The following is a 23,116-nucleotide window of genomic DNA, read 5'->3' as shown; positions in this document are numbered from 1 at the left end:
GGTATAACCTCCAGCATATCACAACTAAGTACTCAACCACTGTTGAGCTCCACAACCCAGCACACAGCCCTGGCAAACACTGTGGCCACATGTATGTCTCTAGCAACTACAACAATCAAGGGCAGGGGCCAGTTTTAGTTGGAAAAGAAAACCCCAAACTCCTGGTGGCTTCTCTCCTAGAAAGGACAGGGACAGGGCACAAAGACATGTCCCTGCATGTCCTTGTACAGCTACGAAGTGTGTCTCTAAGAGTGAGACTCGCCTCATCCGCAGGTTGGGTTCCCAAGCAGCGGAGCATTTTCAGAAAGATTTGAAAGTGGAACAGCACAGAGAAAATGTCCCCCAACAAAGGGTGAGGACCAGGACTTCACAGACAGTGGAAGTGAGACGAGACAGGGCAGGGATTCCAGTGAACACAGAGGAGGGCCCCATCGTGGGAATGCCGCCATGTCTCCAATGAGCATTGATTGATGCTTTATGGGGCTCATTTTGACTTAATTCGCCAAGCTCCTTCAGGTTTATACTTACAAATGAGCTCAAAGCAAAAGGAGCTTATACCTAATTGTCTCTATTTGCAAATAACATTATTATTTAAAAATGTAAAGCAATTTAAGAGAGTAAGGAAAATTCTGACACATGCTTCCCAGCAGAAATGCTTGGAGGACATTGAGAGGAATGAAATATGTCCCATCCCAACGGGCCAAACCCTGGACCACTGTACTCACACCTACTGTACTGGCACCCACTGTACTCACACGAGGGCACTGGAGTGGTCCGAATCCAAGACAAGTAGGTTTGGGGTGCCTTTACAGGGTGAGCATTTAGTATTTAACAAGGTCAGACAAACGATGGTGCTGGTTGAATGAATATGATGCCACTGAACTAGCCAGGTAAGTTGTTACAATGACCTTGATGTTATGTATAATCTACCACAAGGATAAATTTAAATAGATAACTCTCTTGGGTTTCTTTGTTTTTTGTTTTTGAGCCACACCCAATGGTGCTCAGGTAGTACTCCTGGGTTTGTGCATGGAAGTGTCACTCTTGAAGGTGCAAAAGGGACAATGTGGCGCGGAAATCGAATCCGGGCACCCCGCATGTTAAGCAGGTTTTCAGCCCATTCAGCATCCTTTCCAGCACCTTTCTCCAAATCTTTAATGTCAAAAGGGGACTCTTGGCAAAGACATTCCATGTGAGAAGAGCTTCTGCCTAACTCTCATGAGAAACACCGCTGGGATTTTGTTTCTCTAGGGATGAGGGACTCACTAAACATGACTCTGTCCCAGAAGTTGTTTGCCTTCTTTCCAGAGAAACAGAATCGATCGAATGTCCTTAGGTCCAACTGCTGTGCCATCATGTGGTGCAGGAAATGATCACAGGCTATGCTGCCCCAATTAGGGAAATGAAAACTAAGGCTAAGGTATTCTGGAGTGGAACTCGAGATGCCTCCTGGTTTCTTCAGTTATCAGATCTGATACTACCGGGCACTCACTCAACAGTAAGACTGAGCTGGGTTCCAAAGGAGTCGCCTGTCTTCTGGGTGACAGCCATGCAGGTGGTTATAATGGTCCCAATTTGACAATGTAACAAGGGGGGGGGGGCAGAAAGTGTGCCCTGTTAGCGAGCAAGGCATTCTCTCTTTGGAACTTGCACAGAACCTGGCCTTGGGCAGGACAGCATTCATATGTGACCAAGTTGGCACCAGGTCCCAAACTGCATTTGATGTTTGGTGGCCACAGAGTGAGCACTTCACACAAAGCTCATCTAGCTAATGTGGCCAGAAAGCCAAATTTTGAGATGGCTCTTCCAGCCTCAACCTAGGCTTCAGTTGTCCTTATTTGGTGCCACTGGAGCACAGTTTGTTCTGAGTAAGGTTCTACCATGGCACAAAACGAAGCCACCGGGAAGTTCTCACAGCCATGATGTTCCCCTAGTGAGCCTGGGACTTGGACCCATATGCTGGTCAAACTGGAAGTGCCTCTAAAGACACGGGGCTGTCAGAAAAGTTTTTCAATGGTTCTAGAAACAAAGTCCTTTAAGTGTCATGAGAGAATGAAGTGAAAGGGGGAGGGTATGAGGAATAAAGAAAGAAAACAAATTTTTAAGGTTTTCATTGGTCAAGGTGTATCCCTTAATCTCGCACCGAATGATCCACTGGAATGAATCTGCTCAGAATGGTGGAGTGAAAGGGGCAGTTCAGTGGAACAGAAACACCTCTGTGTGTGTGATGCACTAACAGCAGAAATGATGAGCTATGGAAGCAGATGATGTTTTGAAGTTGAAATTAAAAATGGTGCAGAACTCGACAAGCACCCACAGTAGTTGCCCACGTGTCATAGTCCCCAAGGACTGAACACCTCTTTATTCTCATCATCATGGGTCACCCAGTCATTTTGGGGCTGTGGAAAGAAAAACTGGCTAGAAATAGCCACCTTAAATACATATGATTTCCTTAAGGACTAAAAATAGAAGTTATGAGGCCAGCAAGATAGTACAGTGGGTAACACTTGCCTTCCACATGGCCTGCCTGGGTTCAACCCCAGCACCTCTTGGATCCCCCAAGCCCCACCAGCAGTGATCCCTGAATGCAGAGCCATTAGTAATCCCTGAGCACCACAGGGTATGGCTCAGAAACAGAGCAAGACAGAGAGAGAGAGAAAGAGAGAGAACACATCCATCACATCCGGATTTATAATGTCATGACTATGGAAGTTTGCCAACTGTTCTAAGGAAAGGGTTACAAAGACTGATACTCATGAGTTTGAATATTCAACTACTAAAACCACCAGCTTGGAAAATGACTATGAAGTTAAAAGGGGGGAATGAGGAGGAGGGGAGACAAAGGCAAGAGTGGATTTAATGGGGCACTGGGAGGATAGGAGCAGACAGGGATCTGGATGGTGGGAAGGAAGAATAGGGCAGAAAAAGACAGAAGTATGCAAGATAAAGAGTATGGAAGGTGGACACAGCGAAGAAAGGGCATAGGCAAGAAGGGATGCAAAGGATGGTTTAGGAGGGGGAGAAAGAAATCATAAAATGTGCTTATACATGGATGGGCATAGAGAGTATCATGCTGAGTCAAACAAGTCAGAGGGAGAAAGATAGCCACAGAATAAACTGACTCATCTGTAGGATATAAGGAAAAAAGACAATATGGTAATATATCCAGAAACAATAGAGATGAGGGCCAGAAGAACTGGGCCATAATAGGAAGCTTGCCACAGGAGGACAGAGAGTTCAGTTAAAGCAGATAAAGAACCACTGTGACCATGAGAGTTGGAAATGATCACTCCGGACAAGAACTGGATGCTAAAAGGAGGTAATATGATATGCATGATGCTCATCAGTAATAATATTGCAAACCACAGTGCCTAAAAGAAAAAGAGAAAAATCTTGCCAGGAGTAATTATTGAGCTAAGTGCCAAGAGTAACCCTTGAGCATCACCTGGTATGGCCCAAAAATCAAAAATGGAAAAAAAGAGAAAAAAAACATGTCTATCATAGAGGCAAGAGGGAGCAGGAGGAAAACTGGGGACACTGTTGCTGGCAATGAGCACTAGGGAAGGGATTGGTGTTCCAATATTGTATGAACCTGAGTCAACAAAGTTTTGACTCTGTATCTCGTGGTGATTTAATTAAAAAATTTTTTTCAAGAGGGGCAGGGAGAAAGGACAAAGGCAGGGTTCAGGTGCTGGGACAGTGTCAGGCCACATGGAACCCTGGTGGCTACCAGCACAGCAGGACCTGAGCAGCATCGCATCCTCAGGCTCCAATACTTTATGCCAGCCCCAAAACTGAGTATACCCAGAAATGCCCCCCCAAAGAAAGGGGCCAACCAGAGTATAGCAAGGAGAAGGAAAGAAACTGAGTGTAAGAGGAGAAACACAAATATGAAAGGATGGGGACCAGGGACCAAGCAGTCTGAGGTACATTAATAGTGTTTTAAAAAGGTCAGAAATAAATAACTAAGCCAAAGGCAACAACAATGGAATCAAGAGACCCAAACTTTAACAATTTAAACTAAAAACAGGCTAGTTATACTGGCAGGCTGGGGGCCAGGGGGTTGGTATGGGAACATTGGTGGAGGGAGGTCGACACTGGTGGTGGGATTGGCCCTGATTCATTGTATGTCTTAAACCCAACTATGAAGGACTTTGTAAAACGTAATAGTTTTGATAAAATTTTAAAAGGAGGGGCAAGGGACTGGGGTATGTGAAGGAGGAAGTGACACTGAGGGGAAGAGGGCAAAAGGGAGAAGAAGGAAACAGGGAGGAAAAAGAAGAGACATAAAGGCCAACTGGGAGGAGAGTGCCCAGCCCCTTTCTGTTCTCTCGTCCCCAGCTGTTAACTGGTTAACCAGGCTATCCTCAGTGTCTTCATCTCTTCCTCCACTTATAAACCCACAGGTTCCCTAAAAGAGCCAGATGTCCCAACTGCACCCCACGCCCAGAGCATATGATCATGCACCCACAGAAGTACCCCCAAAGTCACAGTCACACCATTTTGGGGGGAGGGGACACATCAATGATACTCAGAAATCAGTCCTGCTGATGCTTGGGGCATGAGATGGCATGCTGAGGAATTGAACCCTGGCCAGCCACATTCAAGGCAAGCACCTTCCTGGCTATAATATCACTCCAGCCCCATAGCAATACCTTTTAAATGCTGCAGGAGGGTCAGAGAGATAATCCAGAGAGTAAGGCACTTGCCATATCAGTGACCAACCCAAGTTCAATTCCCAGCACCACATATGGTCCCTGGCATACGACCAGGGGTCACTGCTGAACACAGCCAGGAGGAGCATCTGAGCACTTCTGAGTATACTCCCCCAAGCCCTCCAAATAATTCAATATATGTTCCTGGTTCCTAAGTAGGACCCAAGTTCAGTCACACAATTCAAGGTTGCAAAGGCAGAAAAGAATGCCATTATTCACTTGGAGACATGACAATGAACATTCTGGAAGGCTCATGCACCACCTGACATCAACACCCCTTTGTCAAGAGAAATCTTGAGAAGCAGACCCTTTCCCATATGCTAACACCCAGACTAACTGATCTGTCTACAATCCAGGGGTCTTCAAACTACGGCCCGCGGGCCACATATTGTATTTATTCCCATTTTGTTTCTTCACTTCTAAATAAGATATATGCAGTGTGCATAGAAATGTGTTCCTAATTTTTGTTTTTACTATAATCTGGTCCTCCAACAGTCTGAAGGACAGTGAACTGGCCCCCTGTTTAAAAAGTTTCAGGACCCCTGTCACTGTCCTCACACCCACCCTCTTGCAAGTCTTCATTCACTGCTGGGTCCCAGTACCTCGAATACACCTGGCATTGAGCCAGCTTCCTGGAAATGCTCAACATGACTGGCACTACCACAGCCCTGCCCCAACAGATGTGGGTATCAAGCAGCCAACTGGGTCGCTCACAGCCTTGCTAGTGCCCAATGAAGTGGCTAGAACTGTGGCTTGTGACCTATGTACAAGCTGCAGAGAACAAATGGATGGGCAGGCAGGAAAAACAGGAACAGCCAAGCTGACGTGTACAAGGCTCAGATTTTGATCCCCAGAACCGCATAGTCCCCGCCGCCAGTACCAAAACTACCAGGTCACATACCATATGGCCAAGTAATACCCTACAGACACCTTCCCAGTGTGAACCAAGTATTTACCAGTGAAAAACTAGATCAAGGGCCAGCAATGTGGCTTACGTGACAGACTTCAGGCTTTGTATGTGTGACATTTGGTCCACAGCACCAGGTGCTCTTCTGAACATCACCGGGAGTAACCCCTTAATGACAACAAAAGATACCAGATAAAAGGCCCTGGAGAGGCCGAAGCAGTGGCGCAAGCAGTAGGGCATTTGCTTTGTACATGGCTGACCTAGGAAGGATCGCAGTTTGATCCCCCAGCATCCCATATGGTCCTCAAGCCAGGAGTGATTTTTTTAATACAAAGCCAGGAGTGTCACCAGGTGTGCCCCAAAAACGAAACAAAAAAGGCCCTGGAGTTGGCACAATCTTTCAGGGAATGCTTTTAGCATTCCTGTTCCTACATCCAAATGTCCTCCAAAGGACCCAGACACCCACGGAGTCCCAGAGGTCCATGTGCAGGGAAGAGGAGGGACATCCCATCTCAGGGAACCCTGGCAGTAAGGACAAGGCAGATAGAACCACTTGTCTGCAGGTAAGCATGTGAAATCCCCCTGAAATCCCCCTGAAGGAGTCAGGGGATTGGGGAGGGGGGGGATTTCAGCAGCCTGTGGTGAGGGCCAGCAGCAAGCAGGAAAAACTAGGATGGAAAGGGATTTTTCATTATCAGCTGTCTACACCTTTTACATTTTGAATGATATGTACTGAGAACCAATTCTAAAATTGTACTTTAAAAAAAAAATGAACATTTCCTCCGGTAAGCAGCTGTAGTCTCTATGGCCAACAAATAGATGAACATTGTCAATGACTTCCCCTTTCCAGTTTTTCCCCTTTCCCTGTCCCCCAAAGCTAATTACTTTTTCATTTCTTTTCTGACAAAGGCAGCAATTAAGCTAAAAAAAAAATCACCATCAATTAACTAACACTTACGCTACCCAGCCTGCTCTGGATCTTGCTGGTGAGTGAAATGACAGACGGTATTTGGGTTGCCACCTCAATTCTCCAGCTAATCTTTTACTGAGGAAAAAGGGGGCTAGGAGAAATCACTGATGCAAATGCTAACAATGGTCCCATTTTGTTCATGTTGTGAAAGGACTTTCAGGTTTGAGTTGCTAACATGGCCCAACTAGGAGAAATCGCCAGCTCGTCTGCCAAAGCTTCCGCGTGCCGCACAGAATCTCGGCCACAGAAGCCTGAGCAGAAGGCAGGGCCAGTGCATGCAGCACAAGAGATTCCCGGGGAAACTGGCTACGAGGCGGGTCAGCCAAGTCAGGAAAGCCTTTCCCAGTTCCCCCCTCTGAACTGAGCTGCAAGCACCTCCCTCTCGCTCCAGGCACAAAAATGAGAACTTGCTGGAATAATTAGAGGACATGAAGCTAATTAAAGATTTTTCACACGGGGAGTGGGTGTGTGGTGGATAAATCCGGTGCAGCCGCAGAGGACCAGACCTAGAACATGGCTCAGCGTCTTTCAAGTCTAGAACGGTCCAGAAAAACTTCTCAACATACATGCAAGGACTGGTAGTTTCAGACTGAGGGAAAAAGTGCTGAACTTTCAGGGGATGGGAATTTCAAGTGTCTCTAATGCTATACTTGGGTGCACACAGGACTTAAATGTGTCATGCAGATGAGTAACTAATGAGCATATGAGTGTGGAGCATGTTTAATCCAAGCTATAAAGACTCTACACTCTGCCATTCAGTCCCCAGCACAGGGATAGCTCAGCCTTCTGCGGCAGCCCCACCACTTCCCTGGTCACTGGAACGAAAGGCACAGAGGCCTTACTGGGCTTTTTGTGGCCTACTGAGTGCTGTTTGCTAAGCACAAAGAGGACAAGATTTTTCTGTTATTCGTGTTTTCTTCCTGAGGCTAAATATAAGCACGGTTTATCACTGAGGTAAGGTCTGTGAGCTACATTTTGCTTTGTGAAGTGTCCCCTGATGATAACTATAGAACTGCCTATGAGATAGTCATCCAAAAAATAATGATCAAATTGAAAGGCAATGCACATCGGCAGCCAGGCAGCTGGCATACCTTTGCCAGCTGAGAGAATTGAAGCGCAGAAATGTGGGACTCCAACAACCCTCCGTGTAGGAATTGCAGAAGTTATGCAGAAGCTGACTTGATATGGCTGTTTCCCCAGGCCCCAGATTCTTTTTTTTACCTTGATCAGCATTTTTATTTTATTTTATTTTATTTTATTTTTTTCTTTATTTAAACATCTTGATTACAAATATGATTGTGATTAGGTTTCAGTCATGTAAAGAACACCCCCTTCACCAGTACAACATTCCCACCACCAATGTCCCAAATCTCCCTCCATCCCACCCCACCCCCACCTGTACTCTAGACAGGCTTTCCAGTTCCCTCATTCATTCACATGATTATGGTAGTCCTCAGTGTATTATTTCTATAACTGCACTCTCCATTCTTTGTGGTGAGCTTCATGAAGTGAGCTGAAACTTCCAGCCCTCCTCTCATTGTCTCTAAGGATTGTTGCAAAAATGACTTTTATTTTTCTTAAAACCCATATATGAGTGAGACTATTTTGCATCTCTCTCCCTCTGACTTATTTCACTCAGCATTATAAACTCCATGTACATCCATGTATAGGAAAATTGCATGACTTCATCTCTCCTGACGGCTGCATAATATTCCATTGTGTATATGTACCACACTTTCTTTAGCCATTCGTCTGTTGAGGGGCATCTTGGTTGTTTCCAGAGCCTGGCTATTGTGAATAGTGCTGCAATAAATATAGGTGTGAGGAAGGGGTTTTTGTATTGTATTCTTGTGTTCCTAGGGCATATCCCTAGGAGCGGAATAGCTGCAGGCCCCAGATTCTTACTGAACCCCAATAACTGCCCAGGAAGTTACTCAAGCAACTAACTCACACATGTTCCAGGATTCAAGAACTGTGTGCCCCGCCCCACCCAGGCAGAACATAGAACCAAGAGAGGTGCCGGGAAGGTGAGGAGCAAATGAAGCCCTCTCTCAAGACAAACAGGTACCCACACAGCCCGCAAACCAGACTTTCCCCTTCCACAGGCCTGGGAATATTCACTGAGATCTACCAAAAGGTCTTCAAAATGGTGAGGTAGGTAGACCAGGAGTTTGCATGGCCCTCACTCTGATCTTTAAGTCAGAGACTTACCAGAGAGGGGCAATAAGATTTTCAAAAATCATTGGTGGTGGTTGTGCAACACTGTGAGTGCACTTGGGGACCAAGATCATTGAAATGGCACCTTTAGTGACATGTATTTATTTCAGCCTCATTTCTCAAATGAACAATGTGACGAACCCCAAACCACTGGGCTGCACACTTGCTTTTTAAAATTGTTGAGTATCGTTTTATTTTAGGCACCATGAAACCATGGTAGGGTTTCATGCATAAAACAGTTCAGCACTACACCCTCCATCAGAGTACCTGCTCTCCTCCATTATCCCAGGGCCCCCTCTCCATTTTACCCCCTCCAAACCCACAGTCAAGTAGGCTGCTTTCCAAACAACAGGCATACTTCTCAATAGGTGACTGGTATACGATCTGGGTTACATCTCAATAAAACTCTTCTCTTGTAAGAAGTTTACCAGGGAAACAGCCTCTGCTATCTAGGAAGGAGGCTAGTGTTTCCTGAGAGTCTATGTGAATAGCTACTTCTTCGTAGAAAGAAAGAGTTTGGTTCTGCAGACAAGAGACCAGGTCACTTTGCCCCTCTGATAGCTGAGAGCCACAACTGCCAAGCACTCTTCCTGCTCTTCAGTTCTGGGAACTGGGGTGTGAAGAAGCATAAAAGCTGGCATACAAACACACCCCACCAGGAACACACACAGCAGAGAAGCCAAGGAGCAAACTAAGTAGAAGCACTCTGCAATCTACATATTGGTGAAGGGTAGCGCTGAGTTATGGCACTTTTTAAAGACCAAAATGGTAAGAGACAATGCCAGAATCCAACTCCTGACTGGTTTTATGGTCCATTCATAGAAACACAAACTTGTTTTCAAAAGAAAACCTTATGTTCCAGAACAGCCAATGATGAAGGAAACAAACAGGATTTTGGCCATCTGTATAACACTCGGAGCAGGCGAACCCAACATGCGGGCCACACAAGTGTTGTGAGGGTTTCTCTGAGCATCTGCCCACAAGATACCAATAAGACTGACAGCCTCCACCCAGGTGTGACAACTCAAAGTTTCTCCAGGCCTCTTCAAATGTTCTCCTGAGAGCCAGAAGTCCCTTGGTTGCAATATTCTTCCTTGAAGCTTGCATGCTTTGTTGAAGTCCTGACTAGATGTGGCATTACCCATCACATCCACAGCAGTGCGGGTCACTAAACAGACCTTGCCAGCAGGCTCTTCCTGAGGAATTTTACTGAACCACACATGCTCCTGGTAGCCAATAGCCTTGGAGAATTTCAAGTAGTAATGTACTTGGAGGAAAGAGTTACTCATTCATTCATTCATTAACATATGGCAGTTACTAGATGCCAGGCAATGAGCCAGGGCAGCAGAGTCGGGAAGAGACGTCAGAGAGAGAGACTTAATAAGAGATAAAATGTTGTACAGGGCCAGGGACAAAGCTCAGTGGTACAGCAGCTGTCTTGCCTGTGTGAGGCCTTGGCTTTGATCCTCAGCCTTAGTAAAGGGGAAAATTGTACAGCAACCTCAAGAGGCCTCAAAAGACGAAGAGTCTGAATAAAGCCCCACCTGAAAGATCTCCCTGTCCTGATAACCCCTGGAACTGTGTATTACCTCCCATGACAGAAGAAACTTTGCCAAGGTGACTAAATTCAGGATCCAAAAAAGGGAAGTGTAGCCTGGGTTTTCAGGGCACAGTTGTTCTTATAAAAGGCAGGAAGGTTAGAAAAGGAGAGAATATATGAGAAAAGAAGGAAGAGTGATGTGGCCACAAGTCAAGGAATATTGGCCACCTTTAGAAGCTAGGAAGGCATAGAAATGGATTCTCTCCTACAACCTCCAGCAGGGAAGTACAATTGATGCTTTCCCAATAAAACCCATTTTGGACCTCTACTCACCTGAGTGTTCACATTGTTTTAAGCCTCTAGAGTTGTCATAATATGTTAAAGCAGCAAGAAGAAACAAAGGGATATTGCAAGGCAGAGAAGTGAAATTTGTTCTCTAAGAAAAGATCTTGGTAAAGGCTCAGGGAGATAAGTGAGCCTGGAACAAAAGGTTTGGGGATAATAGCTGAGCTTCTCGAAGACGTCCCTGAGGCATTTAAAACCTAGCACATTAGCAAAGGGTATAGCTGTAGGATGATTTCAGAAACAATCAGAGTTGACTGTAGGAAGGCATTAAAAAATAAGAGGAAGGGGGTATAAGGAAATTTAATGCCAACTGCAGAATAACAATGGAAGTATTCTGTATGTACCATGTGTGTTGAGTCCTCTATTAGGGTAATTGGGTATGTGTAACTGCAGACCCAAAAATATGCCCAAACCCCAAACTGATTGCTGCTGTAAAAATCATCACAAAATTGGGAGCCTAAAAAAGATACAACCTTAATCTAAAAGTTCTGAAGATCAGAGGTCCAACCCAGGTTTCTCCAAGGAAGGATCCCTTATCTGGCCAGAACCAGTAGTTGTCAAATTTTATGGCAAAGGGAAATTAAAGATGCTGACCTGGAGATGTAGAGTGTCTTGGATTATCCAGGTAGGTTCAATGTAATCACAAGGATCTCAAAACATAATAGATTGTTGGAAGATGAATAAGGATCTGAAGAGCAGTAGTTGGAGAAAGAAAGGAAAGAAATTTAACCTTCGAATTTCTAGAAGTAATGCAGTCCTGACAATGTTTTCATTTTACTCCAGAGAAACCTGGGTTGGACCAGTGACATCCAGAATTTTCAGAAAACAAATCTGTACTGTTTTTAAGCACTAAGTTCATGGCAATTTGTTATAGAAGCAGTCAGAAACCAATACAGGTAACAAGTATTAGAAAATATCCACAAACATTGATTTTTTTAAAACCTGATAGCACAACTCATAGTAAGGCCTCTTCCAAAAATGAAGAAAAGGAAGAAAAGAAAGAGCTAAATGCAATTCTGGGCCAGCTAGTGTCACTACAGCTGGGTATTGAAGGTCTAGCCTGGGCTAGATTCATAGAAGAATCCACATTGTGCTGCATTGGTAACTGTGAGAGATTTGTCCTAAGCTAAGAACACTTTTGGGGGGAGGTAGATTTTGGGCCACACCTGGTGACGCTCAGGAGTTACTCCTGGCTATGCATTCAGAAATCGCTCCTGACTTGGGGGACCATATGGGACGCCAAGGGATCAAACCGCGGTCTGTCCTAGGCTAGTGTGGGCAAGGCAAATGCCTTACAGCTTGCATCACCGCTCCAGCCCCAAGAACACTTTTTTCTCCTTCTAAGTTCATGTATTAATTTATGCCAGCTTATGTTATAGCTAAAATGGCTGTGTACTCATCAGTTTCTCCCAACTCTGAGTCTCAACTGTCTTTTCAGCGAGGCAGAAGATACTACACCTGGGACCAAAGAAATAATACAATGGGTAGGGCACTTGCCTTGCATGCAACCAAGCCAGATTCAGTCCTCAGCACAGCATATGATCCCAAGCACTGCCACTTGTGATTCCTGAGCACAGAGTCAGAAATTAGTCTCTGAGCACTGACAGGTGTGACATAAAAAAAAAAACCAAGCAGAGGGAAACATAACACAGTGGATATAACATGTGCCTCACTTGTAGTCAAGCCAAGTTCTATCCCCGCATCCCATCTGGTCCCCTGAGCACTGCTAGGAATAACCCTTGAGTGCAGAGCCAGGTGTTGGCCCAAACACAAAAAGGAGGGAACAGACTAATAGTACAGCTGGTTGGGCACTTGCTTGCACACAGCCAGCCTGGATTTAATCCCTGGCATCCCATATGATTCCCAGAGCACTGCCAGGTATGATTCCTGATTCCTGAGTACAGAGTCAAGAGTCCCTAAGCATAGCCAGGTGTGGCCTGAAAAGCAAAAACAAAATTAACAGATTTCGGGGGAGGGGTTAGAGAGATAGACCAGTGGGTAAGGCATTTGCTTTCCATGCAACAGACCCCAGCTCAATTCCTGACACCCCTAAGACTGACTGGGAGTGATCCCTGACCACTGAGACAAGAGTAAACCCTGATTATGACTGGTGTGGCCCAAAGGCAACAGATTCTGGACTCCACTCTTGGAGTTCCTGATTCACTAGTTAGTACCAAAGAACGTAGATTTCTAATATGATCTCAGACTCAGAACTGAAAGGATACTAATATTTCTGGATTCTTAAAGATTGCTCTGTGTAGCTCGGCAGGAGAAAGGAAGCCTATTCTTAATGTCAGCCAGTTCCTGGTCCAGAGCCGGCTGAGACTGAAAAGTAGCCACAGAAAGCTGGGGGAGAAAGCTCAAATGGTTGGAGGATATGCTGGCATGCACACAGTGCCAGGTCCAATCCCCAGCACCATACAGTCTCCCAAGCCCTGGAGTGGCCCCTCCAAAGCATAAGCAGTCACTTATGCCTTTCTGCCTGCCATCTCCTCTGCCTCATACAGTCATCGCTTGAGCTCAATTGGGGATAGAGAAAACAATCCCTGTTGCCCAGGAGCTGGCCAGGGACTCTCCAGGTGGACCCAAATAATTCTCCAAAGCACTAGTGCCAGATGGGGCCACTCGGACCCAGAGGAGCCAAGACAAAGATAAGGGCCCTCCTTCATGTCTGAGTACAGACCATGGACAGTCCAACCCACAACAGTCACTCAACCTTCCCTGATCCTGGCTAAGCTGAGTGTCTGCGGCTTCTTCTTCGCCCAGGGAAGATATAGCCCGGCTCAAACCCCTACTTCTGGACAAGAAAGACCATGCCACCAAGTTACTCCAGCAGGACCCCTAGATGCTCCCCCATGGCACCTGACACAGACCCCCCCTTCCTCATAGCCTCTGCTGCGATACCCATTCCCCTCGCTGGCTGATCCCACTCCAGGCATGTTCCTGGAGTTGGGGTGTTTAGAGAAAAGAAACAACTCAAACATCATCTCTTCCTAGACACCTCTGCTACCCCCTCCGCAGCCTAGAAATGCGGGACTCCCCATTTCTAGTCTCTGCATTATTGCTCACTGTCGGGAGTGCTCATTCAAAGACTACTCCTCCACCAGGCTGGGCGCCTGAGCCACAGCTTTATACACATTGTTCCCAGAACAATGTGGGGCAGAAACTCAGAGATCCACAAACACAGGGTGCTGGGGTAAAAGGCTGCATAGTGGCCACCCCCTTGTGACACACCATAGCGCACAGTCAGAAAAGCACAGAGCTGACTTGGCCAGAGGAACAGCGAGGGGCAGCTCAGCTGTGGCGGACAGAAAGGAAAGGTCACATGCAGGAAAGGCTCCTTTCCCCTCTGAGTCGAGCCTGTGCATGGAAGCCAACATCTAATACTGGCTTTAACGTAGCACAAATCCGTCTCCTGCACATGTCATACATTACTTTTAAAACAAGACAAAAAAAAGTACAGGGCCAGAGCAGTAGCACAGCAGTAAGACATTTGTTTGCCTTGCATGTAACCAATACAGGACGGACCCTGGTTCGAATCCCAGCATCCCATATGGTCCCCCGTGCTTGGCAGGAGCAAATGCTGAGCAGAAAGCCATGAGTAACCCCTGAGCACCACTGGGTGTGACCAAAAAATAGTACAAATATTGTTTGTTTTCCTCTAGAATTCTCTAAAGTAAAACCGGTTTGGGGGGGTTTTAGCAGACCCTTTCCCTGCTCAGTTTTAGGTGACCATCTTTTGTGTGATGGTAAATTCGAGATGTGCTTCTAGAATCAGCATGTCCTCCCCAAGTTTGGGGCACACAGAATGTTCCCTGGAAGAGGCCCTCTCACACAGAACCATTGCAGTTGTTTTCGGATCTAAGATTATAGGTATACCTTAGAGATGCTATAGGTTGCATTCCAGAATACCACGATAAAGGGAGGATCACTAAAACTCAATTTGCATGAATTGTTTGGCTTCCCAGAACACATACAATTACATTTATGCTACAGTGTAGACTACAGTGTGCACAATATGATGTCTAGAAAGTGTACACGTCTTCATTGAAAATATTTTAAGGCCTGGAGAGATAGTAGAGGGGATACGGTCACTTGCTTTGAACGTGGCCAACCCCAGTTTGAGACTTGGCACCACATATGGTCCCTCAGTTTCCCTGAGGACAGAGCCAGGAGTAAGCCCTGAACACAGCTGGATCCCCCCCACATCAAAAAAAAACCCTTTACGGAGAACTTTGAGCAAGGACACAAGCACACGCTGTAGGAAACATGGCACCTGCTCGAGGGAGGACTGCCACCAACCTTCTATTGGGAAATACATGACAAAGATGTCTGAAGCGCCACAAAGTAACGTGCAATCACATGAGGTATGCCTGTGCAGGATACACCTTTACTGGGCTATCCATCAACAGAAAAATCATTATGAGTTAAGAATGCAGGTGTATCAAAATTTTAAACCAGACACATCTGACAACCCAAGCGACTTGAGGGATTGGGGAATGGGGGTGCTTGTATTTACACACACCCCACCTCAGTAACACATGAGCGCACACACAGAATAAATGCTGAAAGAACTGTTCTTCATCACAGATATTTGAAGCTACTTGGGAACCAACATAGCAGGTGATCCTTCGCCACAAGCTGCTACAAGCATCTTAAATCCTACTAGAAACACTGCAGCCAATTTAATGACAGCATTCGTTTTCATCACAGTGCCACTAAGCACTAACACCTGAAGGAAAGAGATCATCCATTTCCCCTTCTCCCCCAGTCTGTAATGGTTACAGGGGAAAAGATTAAGCTTCCAAGGACTACAAACACTGGGAGTTTCTTAGCAGCTTCTACACAGTGAAAACCACACCGACTTAGATAATAAATAGGTCTGGTTCCTCTTCAGGAACTGAGGACTCGGTCCTCAGCCCACTGAATTCTAGGGAGCACAGTCCAGTCACTGGAAAAGACATTTGCATCTAACTTGTGTCTGTGTACAAACCTCTGGGGACCCGCAAAGAAAAGGTGATTGTAACCGCATATTTTTACTATGTCAGATGAAATCAATAATTACTAGAAGGGTGGGTGATGCTGAAAGTATATACTTTTTGATAATAAACTCAATCATCCAAGCAGGGTCCAAAACAAGAGATCAGGCTAAGTATTGTGTCTTCTGAGGAGGAGGATTTCATGCCCCTCATCCATCCGTTCATTCCATAAATATTTATTCCAAGCCTGCTCTGTGCCAGGCACTAAAGAAAACAGTGCTCAGTAAACCTATGTAACATAGCTATGTGCGTGTAGCCAGTAGCTTCCAGGAGGCCAGACAGATGTGAGGCTCAATAGAGCTAAAGGAGAAAGGGTAAGAGAGCTAGTATAGATCAAAAAAAAAAAAAAAGCCAGCAGCTCCCAATTATTATTAAAAAGGAAATCCTTTCTGGGCAAATGACCACAAACAGGATTTTTAACTTTGCCTGTCAGCAGCTGACTGGGGTAAATCTTCCCCCTTTCCCCCAGCACCCAGTGCCTGGTTTCCTAACCCGTCTACTCGCCTACGGGAACCTAGTACCCGAAGGCAGAAATCGCTCACTTCATCATGATTTATTATAATCTGCAGCCATCCTCTGCTTGGCCTAGAAACACCCGAAAATAATCTGCCGATGGCTCGAGAAAGAGCGTGGCTGCCTGCAAGAACAGTGCCTAGGCTGGTGACCCGTTGAAACCACACACCCTTTGCCCAATCCGGTGCGAAGTCCTCTGGCAGCCAGGCGGCTCGAAGGTGTACAGCAGGCTGGCGCTGGGGGCCTGGTGGTTAGTGCTTCTCAACACCGCCGCTTGGCTGGTGTCAGGGACCGAACCTGCAGCCTGAGGAGGTGGCAAGTGGCCTTTGGGCATTATGAAGTGAGGGCTCGCCTGGCTGGAGGAGCGAAGACTAGCACGGAGAAGGTCAGGGCCCGGGGAAAAGGAGCGCCAGGCCGGGTACTAGGGCGTTTCCCAGCCACCCCCCTTCACAGCAGCCCCCAGCGAAGGCACCCCGCGCCCACGGCGCCGCTCCGACACCCCGACTCCCCACAAGCCTGCTTCCCCTGCGGCGGGGCCAAGTGGGCATCGCTCCGTGCCGGTGCCCAGCGGCACCCGCGACCCTCGTCTACAGCGCAGAGGAGGGCGCGCCGGGGCCCGAAAATGGCCAAAGCCAAACTCTCTCCCCGCCCACCCGAAAAAGCCAACCACACCCCCTGAGCCCGTCAGCCCCAACCTCTCCGGGCTGGACCCCGCGATCCTCAGCTCAGACCCCCAGCGGGGTTCCCGTCTGCGCGTCGCGGGCTCAGCAGAGACGCGGGCGCGAGTGGGTGGGGATGGGGGTGCGTACGACAGGTAGGGCGCCCCCCGCGGTGTCACCCTCTGGGCGCTGTCCCAGGATCACCCATCCTAAACCCGCGGTCCTGGGACACCAGGAGTGCCCGGGTCTCCCCTACTTACCCATTGGCGTGGAACCGGGCCGGGCCGCCGAGGCAGCGTGAAAGTTGGCGGAGGCGGGCGCCGGGATCGGGGCGCCGGGAGGGATCGGGGTGCAGGGTCGGGGCGCTGGGGGTCAGGACGCGGTGGCGCTGGGGCCGATTGGGCAGGCTTCCTGCTCAGTAGCGGCAGCGGCTCAGCGCCGCTCGCGGTTGCCTAGGCTGCTGCTGCTGCATCGCGGCCCTCTGCGCTGGGCTGCTCGGGTTTCCTGCTCCCAGCGAGTGGAAATTGCGAAAATAAAACGAGAGAGAGAGAAAGCAGCGCCGCCCAGCCCAGCGCCCGCAGCCGCGGCCCCGCGATCGGCTCTCCCCTCCTCCTAGACGCCGCCGCCGCCGCCGCGATGCTCCTGCGGCTCCGCCTGCCCCGGACGCCCGGGCGCTCCGGCGGGGGCGGGTCCGGGGGCGGGGCCTGTCGAGCGCCCCTGCGGCTGCGGCGCTCCCGCACCCCCTCCACACCGCCCGCCAGGGTGGGACCCCCGCTCACCGCGGCTCGGCTAGCGCCCCAGGAAATGCCGCGAGACTCCTCGAGACCGGCGGAGAGGGTGGGGGGCGGCGGAGGAAGGGGCGTCCGAGTGGAGGGGAGCACGTGGGAACCCCGGCGGCTGGAGGGGGCCAGGTGGGGGCCGCGCTGCGGGCGGAGGGAGCCTTGTCGGACAGGTGGGGGGCTCACACCTGCTCGAGGTGGCGGCAGGTAGACTCGAACCTAGGGCGCCAGGCAAAGCCTCCTGGCGGGCCCTGGGTACCAGACCGAAATGCCCTTTCCTGAAGCGGAGCGTGCAAAGGGCAGGGCAGGTGCGGGTCTGTCTACGAAGGTGGTGGAGGAGCCCCCGCCCGAGCGGTAGCACAGCGGGGACCACTCTTGCCCTGCCTGTGGCCCACCCGGGCTCCATCCTTGGCATCCCTTTGGGTCCCTTGATTCCCGACAAGAGTTATCCCTGAGTGCAGACCCAGGAGTAAGTCCTAGAGATCCGCTAGATGTGGCGCCCACCCAACCCCATCCAAAAAAGGAAGGCAGTGGAAGGGAGACGAGAAAAGATCAGAAAGATCAAGCAAAGCCGGTGGACCGACACCTGGCCCCGCAGAGACCCTCGCAGGAGCCACTAATCTGCCGCACTCTGCTCCTGGTTGGGTGCGGTTGAGTCTCTCTGCAAAGGTTTCAGGCCGATGTTTCAAGTCACCTCTGATTCAAGGACTGGCTACCTCTCTAATGGGCAGTCATTATGCCCATTGACTCACCCCCAAACCTTACCCCATACATACACACACACACACCTGGGCAGCCGACCCTGCCCTGCGGTGCGCATTGAAATACAAACCGGGAACTCGGGAATTCGTGGTGCGCTAACTCAACAGCTCTTTGCCGCGTCCACTCACCACCACACCTTTAGCCATAGAGACTTTGCCAGCCACCGCATCCATGTACTGGCCTTTATTTCCCTTTCCCTTTCCACCATCTGGTGGTAGGAAGAGATACTGAATAGAGGGGACATTCAGAAAGAAAGAAAAAAAAGACCATAACGAAATTAAATCATTGGTGTCTGAAAAAAATGGAGGAGGCTGAGGTTAGTGGGTACATGGGTGCCCAAAGCCAAGCCCCTGTTCGATGCCAGGCAGTCATCCAACCTCACCTACCAGGCGGGGACAGCTCTGGAAAATTGCTTCATATCCTGGGATTCCTGCAGAAAGGTGTTCTTAGAATTGTCTCAATGGCTGAAAATCCATCCCTCCCAACCAGAGTCTTGAGAACAAAGGCCAGGCAGCAGCGTCTCACAGAATGCCTTTTCCTAAGGCTTTGACCCAGCATTGTAAGCAGGACATTAATGAAGGGATCAAGACCCTCTGCTGCTGAGTAGAGTCACATGACACTAATGGCTGCCTCCTAAGAAGTGATTAAAGAACATAAACAGTAGGCATTAAAGATCTGAGCTGGAGAGATATGGACCGTGGGTAGGCTGCTTGCCTTGCAGGCAGCTGACCTGGGTTTGATCTCCAGCATCCCATATGTTCCCCTGAGCCTCCCAAGAATGATCCCTGAGTATCACCATATGTGGTTAAAATACCAAAAAAAAAAAAAAGGATCTGGATCCCTGGCACTTCATAGAGGCCCCCCCACACTGCCAGGAGTGGTGATCCCTAGGCAAGAAATAAGGAGTAAGCCAGGAACAGACAAATGTGACCCAAAATAAATTAACAAACTCAGAAGTATGGACCAAGAGATAGGTCAAAGAGCTTGAGCACATACCTTGTATACACTTGATTCCACATTTCACATCTGGTACCACATGCTCGCCCAGCAAAACTACCCTGTGGCCTCCAATGCAACTTGGCCTGAGCAGAACTACTCTACCGGTCCAAACATTAAACAGTCAGACCTGCATGGCCTGGCTGAGTATCACAGGCCTTGGCCTCTGAGTTCCCTGAGCACTACCTAGGAGCACCTCAGTTTGCATCAAAGGAAGCTGAAGTGTTGAGGCGGGGCGAGAGCTTAATTACACCTGCCCCAGATGATGGGACACCTGTCATTACATGTCTGTGCATACCAGGGTGATAAGGCTTTATGATAGGGCTCACCTAAGGTCCACAGTTAGTGGGGCATTGTTTATCTGGAACCCCACCAAGAAACTCTCATCTGAGATCTGTCTTTGCCAAGACCAGAGTTCGGGGCTACGATTTCCTTCACTCTGGTAGACCCTGCTCACACTTTCCAGTGGACATAATTGATCTAGACTTGAAGTGGTGAGGGCTGAGGGGCTTTGGGGTGGTGTCCTCCATGTAGTCTCAAAGCAGGGGTCCAAAATCCTTCAATGCCATGGATGCCCACCACTATGACTACCATTCCCTGGGCGTGACAGAGGCCAGGACATGGAGACCAGCAAAGGGATGGCTGAACTTGCAGGGCCCAATAGAAAACAATAAGGAGCTTGTCTAAGGCCCTGTTTAATCTTACTCATCTCTCTCTCCCGCAAAGAAGGATGCTTTGTTCAGGGACCCATTTCTCACAAAGGAAGGCTGATCTCGAGACTTAACATTTCAAAGTTCTGCAGCTGTGCCTTCATCTTAAAGCCACAAGTGCTCTGAAGTTAGATCAATCCTGCTCCAAATACAATTTTTTTCACTTGAACTTTCCCTAAATTATTAAAAAAAATGAAGCCTCCCCCAACCACCCGCCATTGCTCAGTTCCCCTGAATTGTTCCTATTGTCCTTTGCGTTTTCCTTTGAGAAACTTTTGCTGACCAGCACAAGGCAAGTTAATATCAAGATTCAGATCGAGCTGCCAACATGAAGGGATGTATAATTCCTCATTCCGCCTCCCTCTTACAAGAGTCATTTCGAACTGAATAGTTAGTGCAATATTTCAAATGACGTGACTTCAGCTCATGAATAAATATTGCTAGAGAAATACAATTGTATTTAACACCACATTTTTGTCCCACTGAATTCCCATTTCGACCAGAATAGATAATGCACTTGGGGAATGGGGAGGCGCTGAGCTGTCACACTTTGCAGTGCTGTCACATGACTTACAAGGCCCCACTGTGTTGCTCAGTAATGTTCTAGACAAAAGTAGAGGCAGCCAAGCCTTTGCCTCCATAGCACTTGCTTCTGTCATGCTTTTTCCTTCCCAGTCCCCAAACTTGACATCCATAATTTGCCTGTAGTGAAGGATATTTTGCATTGATGGCCTTAAATAGTCTTTACATTAATATAAATTACATGTAGAGCACAATCCAAAAGACAGTCATTACCTAGTGCCTATGATGAGCTTAATGGAGAAGGGCAAAATACTTTCGCTTGGTGCTAGCAAGTAAGGGAGTGCCTGATGAAAATGAGGGGGTAAGTTCAAGGGCGCTGGGGCCAACCTGAAAGGGCTCCCAAAACCCAAAAGTGGAGCACGTCAAACATAAAATACAGATTCTTCTGGATTCGAACCCAAAGAATCAAAATCATTTTTTGCCAGTCCCCATGAATGGGATCTAGTGACTTCATGTGGGAAATCAGTCTTCCTGGCCAAGAAATTCCAAGTACTGATTGTAGAATGAAGAAGGGAAAAAACAAGCCCCAGGGGAACACTGCAGGAATCCTGGAGCAGGAAGCCAGCACCTCCAACTCTCAAATGAGTAAGTGTCATGCAGAACTAAGGAGCCCCTCCACTGATGAGGGTGCTGGGGAATAGGGCAGGACGGCAAATCAGTAGTGCTGTCTTGCACTCCCTCCTTTACACTATGCCTGGGGTTAAAGGTAATTGGATCCGACACAAAGCCCTTAGAAATAACTTCTGCTTTTTCTACCTTGACCTGGCTTGATAACCTCTCTTTACACTCCTTTCATCTTCTTCAGTCACTGCTTCACCACAAATACAGGGAGCTGGTTTGGTTTGGTTTGGTTTGGTTTTAGGGCCACACCGGTGGTGCTGGGACAGATTTAATTTTGGCTTGGTGCTCAAGGGTTGCTATGAGGGGAGATGGAGAAACCAGGGAATAAATGCAGGCCTCCTAAGTGCACAGCATACCTGCAGCCAGTTAAGCTGCAAGGCCAAGGCCCCGAAACTGGTTCTTCCGGCTCTATAAAGATGACAACTGAGCATGTCCTCAAGAAGGAAATTTCTGGGCCGGGAAGGTGGCGCTAGAGATAAGGTGTGTCTGCCTTGTAAGCGCTACCAAGGAACGGACCGCGGTTCGATCCCCCCGCGTCCCATATGGTCCCCCCAAGCCAGGGGCGATTTCTGAGCACATAGCCAGGAGTAACCCCTGAGCGTCAAACGGGTGTGGCCCAAAAAAAAAAAAAAAAAAAGAAGGAAATTTCTAAGACAGTTAAACTGAGCATCCTTGCGTGCTTTATAGGAAAGACTTACTTTGGAAACGAAGACACTAGAAAGTGAAATGAGCTCCCCTAAACTGGAACAGAGTGTTTCTTGGTTTAAACATCCTGGGTTTGAGCCAGAGAAATAGCTCCATTGCACCGAGTTGCTTTGCAAGTGTGTGGCCCGAGTTTTAGCAGCAGCAGCAGTGCATAGTCCCTACCAAATGCTCTTAAGAGTGAACTCCTGCCAGAGCACAGAATCAAAAATAGCCCCTGAGCACTACAAAATGTGGCCCTCAAATCAAAACCCATATGTAATCAATTCAAAGCCAGGTTTTAATCCCCAGGCATCCTCATCCCCCACCAAAAATAAAGATTCCCAGGTTTAGCAGCTATAGGAACTTGCATTAAAAACTCACAAGAGGGGGGCCGGGCGGTGGCGCTAGAGGTAAGGTGCCTGCCTTGCCTGCGCTAGCCTTGGATGGACCGAAGTTCGATCCCCCGGTGTCCCATATGGTCCCCCAAGCCAGGAGCGACTTCTGAGCACATAGCCAGGAGTAACCCCTGAGCGTCACCGAGTGTGACCCAAAAACCAAAAAAAAAAAAAAAAAAAACTCACAAGAGAACTGGTATTGCATGATTAGGAGAGCTGGTATGTGCATCTTCATGGCACTGCTCTAAGACGAGATTAACATACAAAAATATAGTTATTGTTTGCAACCTACAATGATCCATATATCAGGAGTGGTATTTTCATAATTTAAAAATAATCAATTAAGGCCGAGTACTGCCGGAATAAACTAAATCAAGGGCCAACAATGGAGTTTGATGTATGAGGCCCTGGGCTTATCTTGGGCATGACACGCCACAGGTCTAGCACCTCGGAGTCTACAATAACAACAAGATCAAAATGAATAAAATGCTATTACAAAACCATGCAGAAGAAGCACTGGGCATTCACTTAAGGTGGATGTGTGCTTCCCCATCGAAGAGTAGGCCCCCTCTTTCACCAAGCTCTGAAAATAAAGATTGGCTGTTGATACTCCCCAAGTAGTCTGGTCCCAGAGTGACTATGGTATAATGGGTAGGGCGACTGCCTTGAATGCTGCTAACCT

The 23,116-nt window shown here is 48.0% G+C and overlaps 1 protein-coding gene across 1 annotated transcript in view; it reads right to left on the bottom strand.

The window, feature by feature from the left end:
* Positions 1–17,319, bottom strand: part of SH3KBP1 (SH3 domain containing kinase binding protein 1) — a 362,585-nt gene extending 345,266 nt beyond the window's left edge. Inside the window, exon 1 of the mRNA XM_049766785.1 lies at positions 17,166–17,319. Within this exon, the coding sequence (XP_049622742.1) occupies positions 17,166–17,169 (4 nt within the window). The 5' untranslated portion in view covers positions 17,170–17,319. The remainder of the gene's footprint in view (positions 1–17,165) is intronic.
* Positions 17,320–23,116: the final 5,797 nt, after the last annotated feature.

The sequence above is a fragment of the Suncus etruscus genome, chromosome X, assembly GCF_024139225.1.
Source record: "Suncus etruscus isolate mSunEtr1 chromosome X, mSunEtr1.pri.cur, whole genome shotgun sequence".
In the NCBI taxonomy this organism is placed as follows: Eukaryota; Metazoa; Chordata; class Mammalia; order Eulipotyphla; family Soricidae; genus Suncus; species Suncus etruscus.
The sequence above is the reverse complement of the archived record's forward strand: the minus strand, read 5'-3'. Positions and strand labels throughout refer to the sequence as shown.